General features: G+C 51.2%; 2 protein-coding genes and 1 non-coding gene across 3 annotated transcripts; 2 read left to right on the top strand and 1 right to left on the bottom strand.

Annotated features, from left to right (window-relative positions):
- Positions 1 to 2,105: 2,105 nt before the first annotated feature.
- Positions 2,106 to 2,940, bottom strand: LOC133250877 (histone H3.3A-like). Its single transcript, XM_061422652.1, has one exon. It carries the CDS (start codon positions 2,818 to 2,820, stop codon positions 2,410 to 2,412), a length of 411 nt encoding a protein of 136 aa, XP_061278636.1. The 5' UTR covers positions 2,821 to 2,940; the 3' UTR covers positions 2,106 to 2,409.
- Positions 2,941 to 7,587: 4,647 nt separating this feature from the next.
- EEF2 (eukaryotic translation elongation factor 2) lies at positions 7,588 to 16,500 on the top strand. The gene is made up of 15 exons (XM_061422643.1): positions 7,588 to 7,694; positions 8,721 to 8,935; positions 9,777 to 9,958; positions 10,050 to 10,261; positions 10,712 to 10,890; positions 11,004 to 11,109; positions 11,620 to 11,733; positions 11,839 to 11,977; positions 12,097 to 12,292; positions 12,908 to 13,166; positions 13,532 to 13,639; positions 14,388 to 14,741; positions 14,888 to 15,070; positions 15,158 to 15,290; positions 15,775 to 16,500. Exons 1-15 carry the CDS (start codon positions 7,692 to 7,694, stop codon positions 15,966 to 15,968), a joined length of 2,577 nt encoding a protein of 858 aa, XP_061278627.1. The 5' UTR covers positions 7,588 to 7,691; the 3' UTR covers positions 15,969 to 16,500.
- LOC133252217 (small nucleolar RNA SNORD37) lies at positions 10,571 to 10,635 on the top strand. The gene has a single exon (XR_009737841.1). It is a non-coding gene; the product is annotated as a small nucleolar RNA SNORD37 (small nucleolar RNA).
- Positions 16,501 to 18,261: the final 1,761 nt, after the last annotated feature.

Consider the following 18,261-nt stretch of genomic DNA (forward strand, 5'->3'; position numbering starts at 1 on the left):
CCCTAGGAGCTCAGCGGTCAAGCATTCACCTGCCAATTCAGGAGACAAGAGTTCGATCCCTGGGTCTGGAAGATCCTCTGGAGAAGGAAATGGCAACCCACTCCAGTATTCTTGCCTGGGAATTCCAATGGACAGAGGAGCCTGGTGGGCTACAGTCCATGGGGTCACAAAGAGTCAGACACAACTAAGTGACTAACCCGCCTCTATACTATTTTTCTTTTCTTTTTTTTTTTTTTAAGTCTTATTTTTGTTCACTCTATTTTTTAAGGTTTTTTTTTTTTTTTTTTTTTAGCCACTCTGGGAAGCATGCAGATCTTAGTCCCCACCCCCATCAAACCTTGCCACCCTTCCCGGTCCTTCCCCCTCCTCTCCCTCTGAGTCTTAACCCCTAGACCACCAGAGCCCTGCCCTCTCCACTTTAGTTCAGTAGTTTTCTCATCTTTCAGGAATCACCTCCTCCAGGCAGCCCTCTGAGATTCCTCCAGGCTAGATCACCAACCTCTCTGTTCGATCCCCATTTCTCATTCTCCCTCCTTCCTGGCACAATTTGAAAGTTCCATTTGTGCAAATATCTAATTGACTATTTCCTTCTCCAGTGGGTCAGCTCCCCAGAGGGCAGGGACTTTTTTTCCCCCCAACCACAGGCTCCCAGGGCTTCCCTGGTGGCTCAGTTGGTAAGGAATCCACCCACAATGTGTGAGGCCTGGGTTCAGATCCCTGGGTTGGGAAGATCCCCTGGAGAAGGTAAAGGTCACCCACTCCAGTATTCTGGCCTGGAGAATTTCATGGACTGTATAGTCCATGGGGTCGCAAAGAGTGGGACACCACTGAGCGACTTTCACTTTACTTCACTTCTTTGCAGGCTCCCAGGAAAACATTTGCTTAGACCCAACAGCGGTGAGCCCGGAGGGATGTCAGGGATTCCCTGCAAAAAGGTTGAGCCTGGCTTCGGAGCTGATGGGTGTGTTTGCAGGCGGGGAAGGGCGGGGCGGGTGGAAAGTCCCACAGCCCGGAGGTCCCAGGGGGCAGTTTAGGAACAAAGAAATGCAAAACAGTTTGAGCAGGTCTCTAATAGAGTCCCTAAGGGGCCACTGGAGCCCTCAGAAAAGCAGAGTCCAGAACAGACCCACCTTCGTTTACCCTCTAGGAGTCTCAGTTTTAACCTCTGTAAACTGGATCTGAACAGAACCTCCGGAAGGGGCCAAGCTCCTCCCTGAGACCTAGACACAGTTCTGTGATCTTAGGCACCAGCGCTGGCCCGCCCATTCCCACCATGCAACCTGCCAGACCTCCCTATACTCAGCTGTCCAATCATTCAGAGAAGCGATACCCCTTCCTAAAGCTGTTCCAGAAAATTCCATGCAACAATATCCCTGCTGCGTGTAGCTGGACTACCTAACCCTGAGCTGTTTGCAGTAATCCTGGATCCTGAGACAAAAGGAGAAATCGACAATAACTGGTCCTATCTTTAAAAAATCGGATGCTGGGACTTCTCTGGTGGTGCAATGGCTAAGACTGCTGCTACTGCTAAGTCGCTTCAGTCGTGTCCGACTCTGTGCGACCCCATAGACGGCAGCCCACCAGGCTTCCCCGTCCCTGGGATTCTCCAGGCAAGAACACTGGAGTGGGTTGCCATTTCCTTTTCCAATGCATGAAAGTGAAAAGTGAAAGTGAAGTCGCTCAGTCGTGTCCGACTCTTCACGACCCCATGGACTGCAGCCTACCAGGCTCCTCTGTCCATGGATTTTCCAGGCAAGAGTACTGGAGTGGGGTGCCATTGCCTTCTCCGATGGCTAAGACTACATACTCCCAATGCAGGGTGGTCAGGGAATTAGATCCCACATGCCCCAACTAAGAGTTTGTGTGTGCAACTAAAGAACCTTCATACCACAACTAAAAAGATCCTACATACTGCACAAAGATTAAAGATCCTATGTGTGGCAACTCAGACCTGGTGCAGTCAAATAAATAAATATTAAAAAAAAAAAAAAAAGTCGGGTGCTTTCCTCATCGTCATGGACTGTTTTTGCATTTATTTGAATTTTTTTTTTTTTTTTGCAGTCAATAAGAAATTTACTTGTTTTAAAAAAATCCAAATGCTGGCATTGTCCAGAAAAATTTAACAGGTTTATTTATAATTGTTATAAAGTTGAACTGCTGAAACTTGTTCACTGAAACATGTTGACTTTCACTAATGCTTTATGTCCCCGCATTTATATTAAAAATTCACACACAAATGAAAATGGAAAAACTGCCAATACCTGATTTCTGTCCCCTATTTTCCACTTGCAATCATATACTTAGGTACCTTTTGACCCCATGGGAAAAAAATATCTAACGTTCAGAACTACCAATAACAGGAAGAAGAGAATTTTTTTTTTTTAAAGAATGAAATGTTTCCCATCATTCTTAAGCACGTTCTCCACGTATGCGGCGTGCTAGCTGGATGTCTTTTGGTATAATTGTTACACGTTTGGCATGGACAGCACACAGGTTGGTGTCTTCAAAAAGGCCAACCAGATAGGCCTCCCTTGCCTCCTGCAAAGCACCAATAGCTGCACTCTGGAAGCGCAGATCTGTTTTGAAGTCCTGAGCAATTTCCCGCACCAGACGCTGGAAGGGAAGTTTGCGAATCAGAAGTTCAGTGGACTTCTGATAACGTCTAATTTCACGGAGTGCCACAGTACCAGGCCTGTAACGATGAGGTTTCTTCACCCCTCCAGTAGAGGGCGCACTCTTGCGAGCGGCTTTTGTAGCGAGTTGCTTCATCGGTGCTTTACCACCGGTCGATTTGCTGGCAGTCTGCTTTGTACGAGCCATGGTATAGAGACCTCCTTACTTACCCACCTTCTCCTTCGGCTGGAGCTCGGCGAGCTAGAGGCGGCGCTGGCGTTGGAGAGCGACGGCGGCGCGGCGGCGGCTACCTATTTGAATTTTAAAAAGTGATATTAAAATATAATCATCAGAGGGCTTCCCTGATGGTCCTGTGATTAAGACTCCATGCTTCTAATGCAGGGGACATGGGTTCGATCCTTGGTTGGGGAAATGAGATCCCACATGCTGCACAGTATGGCCAAAAAAATTTTTTTTAATGTAATCATCAGGGGCATTTCCTGGTGGCCCAGTAGTAAAGAATCCACCTGCCAATGCAGGAGACGTCCATTCGATCCCTGGGTCAGGAAGATCCCCTGGAGGAGGAAATGGTTACCCACTCCAGTATTCTTATCTGGAGAATCTCACGGATAGGGGAGCCTGGTGGGCTACAGTCCATGGTGTCGTAATGAGTTGGACACGACTTAGAGACTAAACAACAATAACATCATCAGGGAGATTGCGTGGCAGGCCAGTTGGTTAAGACTCTGTACTTCTAATGCGAGGGAGCATGGGTTCAATTCCTGGTTGGGGAACAATAAGACCCTCACATGCAACATGGTGCAGTCAAAAATAATAATGACCATTGGGACTGAGTTTTTTGGAGCACCCAACACCCGGTTTAAATTTTGTGCCTCAAAATATAAGAGAGTTCCTCCCTCTCTTCAGTACAGCATGTAGTAAGTGTTAATAAATGCTCCTAGAAGGAATGGTTGCAATATATAAAATCTAGTGTTTATTCCACAATGACAGCTGTTTCAGTTTGCTGGGGCAGTCACAACAAAACGCCACAGACTGGGTGGCTCACACAGCAGAACTTTATCGTCTCACAGTTGTGGAGGTCAGAAGTCGCACATGGAGGTATGTTGGCAAGGCTGGTTTCTGCCGAGGCCTCTGTCCGTAGCTAGCAGACGGCTGCCTTCTCTCTGTGTCTTCACAGTTTCCCTCTGGGCCTGTCTTTCCACAATCTCACCAGTATGACTGGTGTCACATTAAGTTAGGACCTAAAGACCTCATTTTAACTTAATTGGCTCTTTCAAACCCTGTCTCCAAATAAACTCACATTCTGAGGTCCTGGGGTGTTAAGTCTTTAATATGTGAGTTGAGGAGCAGGCATAGTTTAGCCCATAAGAGGAGCAAACTCTTCAATGGGGCTTAATGTGCTAGGTGCTTTTTTAAAAAATTTATTTATTTGGCTGTGTCCCGTCTTAGCTGTAGCATGTGGGATCTTTAGTTGTGGCACGTGAAATCTAGTTCCCTGACCAGCGGTGGAACCCATGTCCCTGCATTGGAAGCACAGAGTCTTAGCCATTGGACCACCAGGGAAGTCCCTAGGTGCTTTATTTATATTAACTTATTTAAGTTTCACAAGATCCCCATAATTTAACAGATTCTGTTATTATTCAACATTTTACATGAAGAATTTGAGGCTCAGAGAAGTTATGTAACTTGCCCAAGTTCACACAGACAGTGAGGGCTGAATCTACATTCACAATATCTGTCTTAATGTCAGCCAAATCTGAAATCCATCTAGGAAGTAGTAGTGGGGCAGGGTTGCTTCCTGACTAAACCATTCCTTTTTTATTGTGGCAAAATAGACATGACGTAAAATTGACCTTTTTAATCATTTTTGAGCGTGCAGTTTAGTGTGTTCCGTACATTCACATTGTTGTGCAGCCACCCGCATCATCCATCTCCATGACTTTTCAATTTTTCCAAACTGAAACTCTGTCCCCTTCAAACACTGACTCCCATTCCCCTTCCCTCAGCTCCTGGCACCCACTACTTTGCTTGTCTTTTTCATTTGACTCCTTTAAGGAGTACAGGTACAATTAAGATTTCACAGGTAGCACAGTGGTTAAGAATCCGCCTGGCAAGCAGGCAGATACGGGTTTGAACCCTGGGTGGGGAAGATCCCTGGAGAAGGAAATGGCAACACACTCCAGTATTCTTGCCTGGAAAATGGCATAGCCAGAGGAGCCTGGTGGGCTACAGCTCATGGGGTCGTGGACATGACTTAGTGACTAAACAATGACAATAGGTAGAATTATGCAATATTTGCTTCCAGCTTATTTCACTGAACATAATGTCGTCTTATCCATGTTGTAGCCCGGGTCAGAATTTCCTTCCTTTTTAAGGTTGAGTAATATTCCAACCGTACAATTTAAAGTCACTTGGTTCCACCCTTATTAGCTGTGTGACCTTGGGGAAATTAATTCTCTGAGCCTCACTTTGCTCCTGCGTAAAATAGGCCACACAAAACCCGGGGTGTGGGGAAGATTACATGAACGAATAAATTTAAAAGGTGGTGATAAGCCTTCAACAGCATCAAAGGCAGATGCAAGGGGCATGCAGTGGCGGCCTTTGGTCAGCAGGGGCCGCTGCCAGAGCCTCCGGGGTCCTTCCTGTCCTCCCTGCGCCGCAGCATGCGCATGCGCAGCAGAGCCTCCCTGCAGAGGTTACTTTTTTCTCTTGGTTCCTCCCCGCCCTTTACCCCCGCAGGTATTTATTACTGCAGACCCAGAGCCTGGCTGTGGCTGCTTTTTCTCTGTGCTGAAGCTCTGCTTCTCCCCCAGGTTTCTGGGTCTGGTGGGCAGTTGTCCTCTGCCAACATCTGGCCCGACCCCTACAGCTTCAGGGTGGAACTCCTCCCCATGGGGGTTAGAGTGTAGAAAGAGAGGTCGCTCAGTCGTGTCCGACTCTTTGCAACCCCGTGGATTGTAGCCTACCAGGCTGCTCTGTCCATGGGATTCTCCAGACAAGAATACTGGAGTGGGTTGCCATTTCCTTTGCTAGGGAATCTTCCTGATCCAGGGATTGAACCCAGATCTCCCACACTGCAGGCAGGCTCTTTACCATCTGAGCCACCAGGGAAGCCCTGTATGGGGAAGGATGTCTTAAATTTCGCCATCCTCCTCTCCCCAGCTTCTTTAACTTAGACTAAGTTAGAATTTCCCAATAAACAATCTATTCACTTGCGAGCAAATTCAACCCTATTAATGAAAACCTTTGCTTTTCTTCTCTGAAATGTTCTATTTTGCAAGGAGGTGCTGTCGAGTGCCTCAGACGGAGCCTAGCACACGTTGTATGCTGAGTGCACTTTAAACATTAAAAAAGGTTAAGATAAAACATTTATTAAGAATGAGAAGCTGGATACCCATCTGCTGAAAAGGCGTCCCCCGAAGGGTGCATGCGCTTGCCTGGTAAAACTAATATAAAACGTTCCTGACACGAACACAGGCGCACGTGTTTGAATACCCGGAATTGAGCTAGGGCATTGACTTTGGCTGCCTGCAGCTCTGCGTCTCGGTCGTTCAATAGATATTTAGGGAGCAGCGCTTTACTGCCTCAGTTTCCCCCTGGGTTAAACGTGGGATCGTGATAGTAATCTTTGATTAAATGAAATCAGGGCTGTGACCGCGCTTTACAAAACAAAATGCGTAAAGCCCTTTGTAGGGATAAGAGAAGACAGTCTTATTTTAGAGTCTATTCGAACTTGCATAGCTTTGTACAGAGGCACAACTGTTTCTTCTTCCAGCGCAGGGATATCACTGCAGGCTCCCTTCTTTTGACAGAGTGAATTTAGGGGAAGATTTATTGAAGGGGATTTATTTACACTAATGAGAATATGATTACCTGATGCAAGATATACTTACTTGCGCCTACTGTGTTCCAGGCATTGGGCTGGGCTCTTTATAAAGAATAAAGATCCTAAATTAAATGCCAATTCTTTTCCTGGAGTCGAAGATCTGATATACAACGGTTTCTTAGGGTCATATCAGGACAGGAATACAAAATAGTGTTCCTGCGCCTCCCCCTGGAGAGAAAATGAAATAGAAAATGAGATTGCGCATGTGGAAAAGCGCCTAGCTCCCACGCTTGTGATGCAGCAAACCAGTCCCTGAAATGTGTTCTATAATTGTAACGATAACTAATTAGAAATAACTGAGGTGTATTGAGAACTGTGTCAGACTCGGTGCTAATCCCTCTACATCTATTTAGTGAATTTTACTCTCCCTCAAACAAAGAAGTAGTATTGATCATCCCATTGCGCAGATAAAGAAACTGAAGCATAGAAAAACCTGCATATCTAGTGTAAGAACACTTAGAGTGATGGAGCTGATAAGGTGTTTTATTTACTGTTTTATCCACAAAGCCTATAGCAATGCCTAGCGTAGTAGACGCTGAATTTGTCTTTATGGGAAAAGTGGGTGATTAATATCTGCTTTCGAAAGGTTTTTTGTTTTAAGAAATAATTAAAGACAGCTGACTGCAGAACTAGTCCAGAGGTCCCAAGTACGCTTCTCCCTGTCCCGGACCTAGTACTGTCAGTCATCATATCAAACTTTAATCTTAGTACAATCCACAGACTCTATTCACATCGTAATATCTTTTTCATAGAAGTGGTTGGCCCTTTGCAAAATGACATAGTTGTTAAGATATGGATAATAGTCTCAGCTAAAATGCCACTCATCGCTTTTTGCACCTAAGTATTGCATCGCGCGCACCCAGCTCGAGGCAACCACGCCCCCGGGAAAATCCAAGCATGGAATGCAGATCCTTGGTATTAGAGCAGCCGCGCCGCCGCCTAAGGGGTTACCCGGGTTGGGTGGTGGAGGTGGGGAGGGTGTTCCTGCGCTTGCGCGCGGCGTCGCTTCGCTCCGCCCTCGAAGCGAGGTCAGATGACCCGCCCAACCGGCGTCGGCCTATAAAGTCTCGGGTGTTGACGTCAGCGTTCTCTTCCGCCGTCGTCGCCGCCATCCTCGGCGCGACCTAGCTTGCTCGGATTTGCCTGGGAGAATCCACCGCCATCCGCCACCATGGTGAGCAACGCTGTTCAACCAGGGGCCTGAAACGGCAGCGGGGCCTCGGCAGGGCTAGCGCTGCCAAGCCTGGAGACCTGTGGCCTCCCTGACTGGGAGGAGACATGGCGGCGGCCGGGGCCGGTGGAGCCGGGACAGGTGAAGCGGCTACCGCCATGTCTGCACGCCGCACTGCTCGCCGACCTCCGCTTCCGGGGGCGCCGCCGCCTCGCGGGGTCTCGGGCCTGGCTGAAGCTGGGGCGGAGGCGGGGCGGGGGGGGTATGATGATGTGGCAGACGCTGTAATGGCGGGCGCCGCAGCGCGAGCCGGGAGAGGGGAGCCGCCTTATGTAACTCGGCGGGCCGGGAGTTTCAGTCTGATTTTCTGCTGGGAGCCGTGGGCGTCTTGGAAATGGCTAAAGGAGAGAAGAGTAAGACCTTTAGAAGCGCCCGATCTTCTCCCGCTGTGTAATCTTGGCCTGGTGTCTTGTCTTTCGTGAACCTCCCAGTTGTGAACACCTGATCTAAAGCCACGAGGTGGAGGTTCGCGCCTGGTAGGGCTGCGCAACCCCCCTCCCCAAACCGGGGGTGGCATATTTATGAATCAAAGGTGGGGTGGGTGGCTCTAACTGACCCCCACAACCCCAGAGAGGGGTGACCTTGGAGTTCGGAGAGCTCCTTTGGTTGGGAAGCCTCGGGGTATACCAGTGCCCACACAGTGGGACACCTGAGGTTCAGCTGGACCCCACGAGACCCCAGTATCTACCTAGTATAAAGGGAATCTGTTGTCACTCTTTGGGACTTAGTCCCCAGTTTCCGTTCTGAGTTTTCACTTTGTGTGTGACAGCCAAGATCAGGCTTTTCAGGGACAGGGTGAATTGGACATCTTTAAAGGGGTGTTAACAAAGAAAGGTCGGAGTTGGCAGCACGGGGGACCAGCCTCTTTTGGCTAGGGCCCAGCAGCCTCTATTGATCAAAGTCTCTGTGCCAAGGATCCTTCTTGGAGTGCTGGCCTGTCATGACCCTCCCCTCCTCCACCCTGCCCAGGTGAACTTCACAGTAGACCAGATCCGGGCCATCATGGACAAGAAGGCCAACATCCGGAACATGTCTGTCATTGCCCACGTGGACCATGGCAAATCCACTCTGACGGACTCCCTTGTGTGCAAGGCGGGTATCATCGCCTCTGCCCGGGCTGGGGAGACCCGCTTCACTGACACCCGGAAGGATGAGCAGGAGCGTTGCATCACCATCAAGTCAACGTGAGCAAGTCCCTTGGTGTCGACTCCACAGGGACAGGGGGCTGCTGCTTGCTCTGAGTCCTTGGTAGTGGGCAGGAAGGATAGACATAGGCCTTTTCCCACAGGCTTCTGGGGAGAGGAGCACTTTGGAACTGGGCTTCTGAACTGGGAGGGATGATGGAGCTTCATCTGCTGGGATGGGCACTTTTGCCTCCAGGGGAAGAGGCACAGTGATGGGTGGTAGAGTTAAGGAGGTTGGAGGGGAAGGGAGCTGGGGGCTCTTGGCAACGTCTGGAGGATGCTGTTGGCATCTGGGGTCAATGCCAAAGTCCTGCTGTGTTGCACGGCAGCCCCCTGTGAGTTTTCTGACCCCAGATGTCAGGGTGAGAACCTCCCCCACCCCAAAGAAAAAGCAGTGATGGCAGGTGTCTTCATTTAGTCATTTGTCCTTGGTCATTGCTCTGAGGCTCACTTCCCTGCAGGGCAGGGAAGGGTGAAAAGTCACCTTTGGGATTTCTAGCTCCTATGTAGTAGCTGCCTTTTGACAACAGGTGTGTTGAGCCTGGGAGCACCCAGGTGGATTCTGGTGCCAGGGAAGTGGCTGTCCCTGGCAGAGGGTGCTGCGAAGATAAATGTCCCCAGATGCGGTGGCTCTTGTGTTGGGAGTCTCAAGTTCATCTTTAAGGATGAGTAATGCAGGGGGAGGGGACAGGTTGCGGCATCTGCCTGGCTTTTTATTGGATCCCAGCCTCACTTAAGAATGAAGAGTGTCCACCTGACTCCCCCTCGGTGGGAACCTGATTGACCACAGGCCAGGCTAAGGTGTGGCTTTCGCCTGGCTCACCTGTCCCCATCTTTTCAGGGCCATCTCCCTTTTCTACGAGCTTTCAGAGAACGACTTGAATTTCATCAAGCAGAGCAAGGATGGCTCTGGCTTCCTCATCAACCTCATCGACTCCCCTGGGCACGTCGACTTTTCCTCAGAGGTGACAGCTGCACTCCGTGTCACTGACGGTGCCTTGGTGGTGGTGGACTGCGTGTCGGGTAAGTAGTGGGCACCCCCTAGGACGGCTTGGAACCTGGGGCTGTCCCCTCTCTGGCTGCAAGAGCCGCCTCATCCCCTGCTGGTCTGCAGGTGTGTGTGTGCAGACAGAGACGGTGCTGCGCCAGGCCATCGCTGAGCGCATCAAGCCAGTGCTGATGATGAACAAGATGGACCGGGCCCTGCTTGAGCTGCAGCTGGAGCCTGAGGAGCTCTACCAAACCTTCCAGCGCATCGTGGAGAACGTCAACGTCATCATCTCCACTTACGGCGAGGGCGAGAGCGGCCCCATGGGCAACATCATGGTAGGACAGCCTGACTGCTGGGTTTAGGGTACCTCTCTCTGCTGTGTTCCTAGTAGCCCCTTCCACTGCTCCCGTGGGGCAGACTGGAAGGGCTGTGGTCTTGGGCTGCCCCTGGGGAACTGCTTCTCAATCAGTGACTTCCTGGGGATTCTTTGGAGGTGGAAACTGGGGTTCAAGGAACCTTAGAGTGACAGGAAAGCTGGACTTCTGGGGGGATGAGGTAGTGGCTCCCGCTGCTTGCTGACAGGTGCATGGGGCAGTCCCTGTGGGATCTTTGCACACATTCCCCACCCAGGGGTTGGGCACCTTGTACATGATGACTAAAATTTCTTCACTTTGACCTGATGGCTATTGAAGAAATCTAAGGTCTGAGGTGTGGAGTGCCTAGGGATTTTGTAGCTGTGGTTTTCGTCCAACTGTTCCAGCTAAACTTGTCTCCTGTTCTCGCAGATCGACCCCGTCCTTGGTACTGTTGGCTTCGGGTCTGGTCTCCATGGTTGGGCCTTTACCCTGAAGCAGTTTGCCGAGATGTATGTGGCCAAGTTTGCTGCCAAGGGCGAGGGACAGCTAGGGCCTGCTGAGCGGGCCAAGAAGGTGGAGGACATGATGAAAAAGCTGTGGGGAGACCGGTAAGTGTTCAAGACACTGCTCGAGTGTCCGTAGGGTTTTTTTTTTCCACCCAGATTACCACCCCCCTCGCCGCTGATTTCTCTAACTCTTGGGTTGGGTGTTCTCTGAACAGGTACTTTGATCCAGCCACCGGCAAGTTCAGCAAGTCAGCCAACAGCCCTGATGGCAAGAAGCTGCCACGGACGTTCTGCCAGCTCATCCTGGACCCAATCTTCAAGGTGAGCCAGTGTAAGCTTGGTAGATACCCATTCCCAGGGCTGTCCTTGGGCTCCCCAGACAGTCTGGTACCCAACCTGCTGCAACCGATGGCAAGATGCCACAAGGCAAGGCAGGGCCAGGCTGCATGTCAGCTCGTGGAACAAGGATGAGACAGCAGGAGGTCAGAAGGCCCTCAGTTCAACCCTGGCTAACAGCTCTCCCACATTCTTGGGCTGCATCTTGGGGTCAGTCAGCCTTCTTGACTGGGCAGCAGGCGAGATGTGGCAGAAGGGGCTGACTATTGTAAGCCAGTGAGTTTTCAGTGAGAATGCCCATTTACTTAGGTTGAGTTTTTTTAAGTCTGTTGAGAGATTGCACTATTATTTGCTAGATTAAGTCAGGCGTTTGATGGTAAGTGAGGATTTTTGCAGCTTTGGCCCTGCTCCATCCATGCCCTTCAGGCTCTAGCACGTAACTGCAGACTTCAAGTATGTTCTCAAGCCCACTTTGCCATCTTTCCTGCATGTTAGGTGTTTGATGCAATCATGAACTTCAAGAAAGAGGAGACTGCAAAACTAATTGAAAAACTGGACATCAAGTTGGACAGTGAAGATAAGGACAAGGAGGGCAAACCGCTTCTGAAGGTAAGTGGAGAGGCTCTGCCTGGAGTCCCACCTTCTTGGAGCTGCTTTTGTTGATTTTCTTTCTGGTCTCTTGCTGACGTTTCCCCCTCACATCCTCTACTCTAGGCTGTGATGCGCCGCTGGCTGCCTGCTGGGGATGCCCTGCTGCAGATGATCACCATCCACCTGCCTTCCCCTGTGACGGCCCAGAAGTACCGCTGTGAGCTCCTGTACGAGGGGCCCCCAGACGATGAGGCAGCCATGGGTATGTGGGGCCTGCCTGCACCCCGGGGGCCTGATGCTGGACAGAGCCTCAGGAGTTTGGAAAGCTGAGCTGCCATGGAATTACGTTTTCCCCTTTGGGGGTTTCATTTGTCTTCTCAGGCATTAAAAGCTGTGATCCCAAAGGCCCTCTCATGATGTACATTTCCAAAATGGTGCCGACCTCTGACAAAGGTCGGTTCTATGCTTTCGGCCGGGTCTTCTCAGGGCTGGTGTCTACTGGCCTGAAGGTCCGCATCATGGGACCCAACTATACTCCTGGGAAGAAGGAGGACCTGTACCTGAAGCCAATCCAGAGGTGAGGTACTCAGGGAGTTAGAGGGGGCCGAACAGCCTCCTGCTCCTCCTCCTCCATCCAGTGAGGGGGGAACGGTGGGGTCATCTGAATGAAAGAGACCTGCCCGGGGGAGGGGAGCACCAGGAAATAGTACCCTTCCTCCAGCTAAGGGTTCTCAGTGTGATGCAGTCCTGAGCTGGGAAGCAGGTAGGAAATTAGAGTGATCCCAAAGATCGCAGTTGAGATTGGCGCCCCACCCCCCCCAACGTCATTGCTGCAGGTGTGGGACTCTCTGAGGCCTTGACTGCACTAGGGTGCAGAGACTTGCATAGGCACAGCAGCACGTTGCCTGGTCTTGGGGTGATAAGAGCCAGAACCAGCACTGAGATGTCACTGGGTTACTGGCCCCTAGTGAGCTGGCTCTGCCCCTCTAGACATGAAGACAGCCACAGGTTCAAAGGAGGGGAACTTTGTGCTTCCACTGCAGGAGGCTTGGGTTCATTCGCTGGTCTAGAAATTAATACGTGTGCAGTGTGGTACTACCAAAAAAACAAGGGAGGCTTGTCTGGTGACTTGGGGATCTGCCCCACAAGTGCTTGTGTGTTGACATCTTTTGTGTCGTTCCCCCCTCCCCAGGACAATCCTGATGATGGGCCGTTACGTGGAGCCCATCGAGGATGTGCCTTGTGGCAACATTGTGGGCCTGGTGGGCGTGGACCAGTTCCTGGTGAAGACTGGCACCATCACCACCTTTGAGCATGCCCACAACATGCGGGTGATGAAGTTCAGTGTGAGCCCTGTTGTCAGGGTTGCTGTGGAGGCCAAGAACCCGGCCGACCTGCCCAAGCTGGTGGAAGGTCTGAAGCGGCTGGCCAAGTCGGACCCCATGGTGCAGGTGGGTGGCCCTTGGCCAGAGGTGACACCTGCCGTGGTGGGTTGTTGACTTGTTGATGTGATGTGGCTGGGCTGACCTGGCAGAACTCCTGCCCATTTAAATGGTGGTTTTCCACCCAGGAATCCAACTTTGATACACTACTTTGATACAGTTTTTTCAGACTGGTTGGACCCTGAGGCTCTTTTTAGAAGGTTAATGTTGAAAACTAGTAAAACGGGCCCTGATACCTTCCCCCTAAACCCTGTGTTGGGAGTCCACCTTGTCCAGCTGGAGCTGGCTTTCCACTTGCCCCCTGGAATCCCTTGGGTTACCGCATGGTCCTGGGTCCTGGGGTCGGTGTTGGGCTGACGCTTGGCCTTCTGCAGTGCATCATCGAGGAGTCCGGGGAGCACATTATCGCGGGGGCTGGGGAGCTGCACTTGGAGATCTGCCTCAAGGACCTGGAGGAGGATCACGCTTGCATCCCCATCAAGGTGAGGCTGGTGCTGCCACGCAGTGACAGCTGGAGGCCTGCATCCCCTATACCAAGAGGGCTGATGGAGAGCACGACCTGGGTGGGCTCTGAGAGGCCCGCTGGTGGGGGTCACTTGATTCTCATTCCTTTTGCCCCTTTTTGCCAGATAATATGTGGTGTTGTGACATCAGCTGTTTAGATGCGCAGGCAGGGTTGGAGTGTGAGGGGTCTGCTAACTTCTGCTAACAAGTTTACCAAAAAAAAAAAAGAAAAACTTGTGAAAAGGGCAGACACTGAGGTTCTGTAGGCGGCCCCACCACCGCCAGCTGGTGCACTCTGTTTTCCATTTTCTGCTTTTTCATAAAAATGAGCTCAGATCTGTGTCTGCTTGGCCAAGGTTTTGGGTTTCTTTACATGCTGTTTTTCCTTGTTAAGCCTTTTTAGTTACGGGAATGAAAGTTTCTGCTCTTGAGGGAATTGACAGGTTTTTCATGTTTTTTTCTAAATAAGGAAACTATTCTGAAATGGGATCTTGCACTTGTATGTTTGCAATCACTTTTCAATTAATACTGCACATACAGTTTTACCATAAGTGTATTTAGCCAGCCCTGTTAGCAGTGGGCATTTAGCGAGCAGCTAGCTGCACACTTGTTTACACGAAGTCAGGTGGAGCCTGCCCTGCTCTCTATCCTCTGCCAGTGTGAAGTGGGTATCATTAGGAAGATGCTTTTCTGGGGCAGACCTGACCCTGCACGTTCCTCTTCCAGAAATCTGACCCAGTTGTCTCGTACCGGGAGACTGTCAGCGAGGAGTCAAACGTGCTCTGCCTATCCAAGTCCCCCAACAAGCACAATAGGCTTTATATGAAGGCGCGGCCCTTCCCTGACGGCCTGGCTGAGGACATCGACAAGGGCGAGGTGTCCGCCCGCCAGGAGCTCAAGCAGCGGGCCCGCTACCTGGCTGAGAAGTACGAGTGGGATGTGGCCGAGGCCCGTAAGATCTGGTGCTTCGGCCCTGATGGCACGGGCCCCAACATCCTCACGGACATCACCAAGGGTGTGCAATACCTCAATGAAATCAAGGACAGTGTGGTAGCTGGCTTCCAGTGGGCCACCAAAGAGGTGAGGGGGTGCTCAGGCACAGCACTGCAGGGCCAGTCAGCGGCCGAGGTGGGATTGTGTGTGGTCTTGAGGACAGCTGTGGCCAGCCTCTCCCTCAGAGTTGCTGTGAAGGTGGGTTCTTGATGGTGGTCCTCCTTCCTCCATAGGGGGCACTGTGCGAGGAGAACATGCGGGGCGTGCGCTTTGACGTCCATGATGTGACGCTGCACGCTGATGCCATCCACCGTGGGGGTGGCCAGATCATCCCCACGGCTCGGCGCTGCCTGTATGCCAGTGTGCTGACTGCCCAGCCCCGGCTCATGGAGCCCATCTATCTTGTGGAGATCCAGGTAAGGGGGCTGGGCTGGGAACCCCCAGCTGCTGTTTTGGGTTCCGTCCTGCCCAGCAGCTGCTCAGAGCCCTTTTTTGCCCGACAGTGTCCAGAACAAGTGGTTGGTGGCATCTACGGTGTCCTGAACAGGAAGCGGGGCCACGTCTTTGAGGAGACCCAGGTGGCCGGCACCCCCATGTTTGTTGTGAAGGCCTACCTTCCTGTCAATGAGTCCTTTGGTGAGTACCAGTCTGGTGTAGTCCTCAGATGCCCACTGCCTTTAGGGTGGAGCCCAGCAGACATAGAGCCCTGGCCCATCCTTTCTCATCATGAGGGGAGTTGCCTACTGCAGTTTTCTGCAGCACACTTGTGAAGGAGGGGATGACCTATTTCTCTCTCACGTGGGTCTCAGGACTGTTGATTTAGTGTAGAGGCCTCGGCCTGTGGATCTAAGCACGGCCACAGAGCAGCTGTGCTGGAGATCTGGCTCATCCTCAGAAGGTGCAGATGGAGGCCTGGGGCCCAGGAAGGGCCAGCCCTGCCTCAATCTTTAATCAGTAGCCCTTGTCGGGGGGAACCTTTGGGTGAAGTGTAGGGTAACGGGGTTAACCTCTAACATGACTTCCGGGATCCTCTGGTGTGAGTCTGTGTTTCTGGTCTTGGCCAGGGGACCGTGAGGCACATACTGGGTTTCCCATTGAGCACTGTTTGCCCCTTCTGCAGGCTTCACTGCTGACCTGAGGTCCAACACGGGCGGCCAGGCCTTCCCCCAGTGTGTGTTCGACCACTGGCAGATCCTGCCCGGTGACCCCTTTGACAACACCAGCCGCCCCAGTCAGGTAGTGGCGGAGACACGCAAGCGCAAAGGCCTGAAGGAAGGCATCCCAGCCCTGGACAACTTCCTGGACAAGTTGTAGGCGGCCTCCGCTTAGCCCGCCACCGGGTGGGACTCGGCGCGGCCCCCGCGCCCAGGGACAAGTGACCACAGCAACAAGCCCCCACATTCTCCACAACACCTCGAGGCTGTCCAGACCCAGTAATGCTCTGCCTGACAGGTTTCTGGGGCCCACTTCGTGCCATCGCTCAACATGAACACTTGATGCCGTTTCTTTCGATATTTATTTCCAGATTTCAGGGGCAACAAGTGCCCTCGCAGCAGGGACTTATCTGGCCGGTGGGGATGGGGGAGGGGATGGGACAACCAATACTTTTTTGTTGAGAGGGAAACTTAATGTCCAAAAAAAAGTTTAAAATAAACGCATTAAGAGGTTTATTTGGGTAAATGGACCCTAGTGGATTTTCCTCCAGAAGGGGGCAAGAAACAAGCGGGTAGATGTTCTCTTTGGACAGAAGCTAGAAGGCAGGAAACCCCGCCCGCACAGTGTCACTGAGCACCTCCAGCTGTATTAGTGCCATTGGAATAATAAACTTGACATGGTGGAGACTGTGTGTGTGTATGTGGTCTTTCTCCGTCTGCTCAGGCTCAAATGGGCTCCCTGGGCCAGTGAGTAAGGCCATCGGTGGTATTGCAGTACAGTGTTGAGTATCCAAATGACAGTCCAGGAGTCCATCTGTCACAAGGCCAGCCAGACATCTGTGCTGTCCACAGGGCAGCCACTTTGCCCACGTGACCCCTCAGCGTTAGAAATGGGAGCAGTGTGCCCCAGGGACTGAGTGTTGGGTTCGTAAAATAGCTTGTTTGCATTTTTCTGTAACATGTCAGGGAAATAAACTGAAGGGACCTTTTGGCAAACCCAGTATTTACATAATTGACACTGGTGGTGCTGTAGCAGTCAGTGCAGGCTTGGAAGATTGCCTCTGTCCTCACTGTGGACCCATCCTCCCTGGGGTGGCTCAGAGGTGAAAGCGTCTGCCTCCAATGCGGGAGACCCAGGTTCGATCGTTGAGTCTGGAAGATCCCCTGGAGAAGGAAATGGTAACCCACTCCAGTATTTTTGCCTGGAGGATCCCATGGACAAGAGAAGCCCGGTAGGGTACAGTCCACAGGGTTGCAAAGAGTCGGACACGACTGAGCGACTTTAAACTTCCCTTGTGGCTACTTCTATGCTGTTTGTTGCTAAGTTGTGTCTGACTCTTGCAACCCCATGGACTGAAGCCCCCCAGGCTCTTCTGTCTGTGGGATTACCCAGGCAAGAATACTAGAGTGGGCAGCCATTTCCTTCTCCAGGGAATCTTTTCGACACAGGGATGGAACTTCAGTCTCCTGTGTAGCAGGCAGATTCCTTACCATTGAGCCACCTAGTGTTGTGTGAAGAGGGAGGCAGAGTAGAAACCTGGTGAATATTGCCTAGGGCCAGGTGACCAAGGTCGACATCAGTGTTAAGTCCCCATGATGGTATGGCACCACATGGTCTTCCCAAAACTCATCTCTTCAGTTTTAACTGTGAGAAAAACATCAAGACAAACCCACATTGAGGAAACAGACCAGTATTCAAGTCATCAAAACCCCTGTAAATGAGACTCAAAAAGCACAGAGGAACCTAAGAAGACATGTGACATGATCCTGGGATAAGAAAAGACAGGAGAAAGTCGAGTAAGGACTGGTTAATAATGTATCACTGTTGGTTCTTTAGTGGGGACAAATGTACCAGATTAATGAGGAAACAATAGGGAAAAGCGAATGTGAGAGAGTGCTGCTTTAGCTGTGAAGTGTGCTTTGGGTTTAGTGGAGGAAGGTGGTCCCCAGGCTGGAAGAAGAGCTTTTGTGTCAACGCTTAAGTGAGGATGAGGTGTGAGGCGAAGAAGGCAAGTCATGGTGAAGTGAAGTGGAATTGCATGAGGTTGGGACTATCATAACCAGATGGCCTGTGTCAGATGGTATCTGAAGTGGTTCAGTGTGGGCTTTGGGTTCAGGCCTCTGGGGACGAATCTCAGTTAATGCATTTACTGGCTGTGTGACTCTGGGTGGGTTACTTAAAACCTCTCTGGGTCTGTTTCCCCAAGTATAGAACGAGTAAAATTTTTTACTTCACGTTGTTGACTGGTATGCAGTAAGGCTCAGTCAATGCTGCTGCTGCTGCTGCTAAGTCGCTTCAGTTGTGTCCGACTCTATGCGACTCCATAGACGGCAGCCCACCAGGCTCCCCCGTCCCTGGGATTCTCCAGGCAGGAACACTGGAGTGGGTTGCCATTTCCTTCTCCAATGCATGAAAGTGAGAATGAAGTCGCTCAGTCGTGTCCGACTCCTAG

Source organism: Bos javanicus, chromosome 7, assembly GCF_032452875.1.
Source record: "Bos javanicus breed banteng chromosome 7, ARS-OSU_banteng_1.0, whole genome shotgun sequence".
Lineage (NCBI taxonomy): Eukaryota > Metazoa > Chordata > Mammalia > Artiodactyla > Bovidae > Bos > Bos javanicus.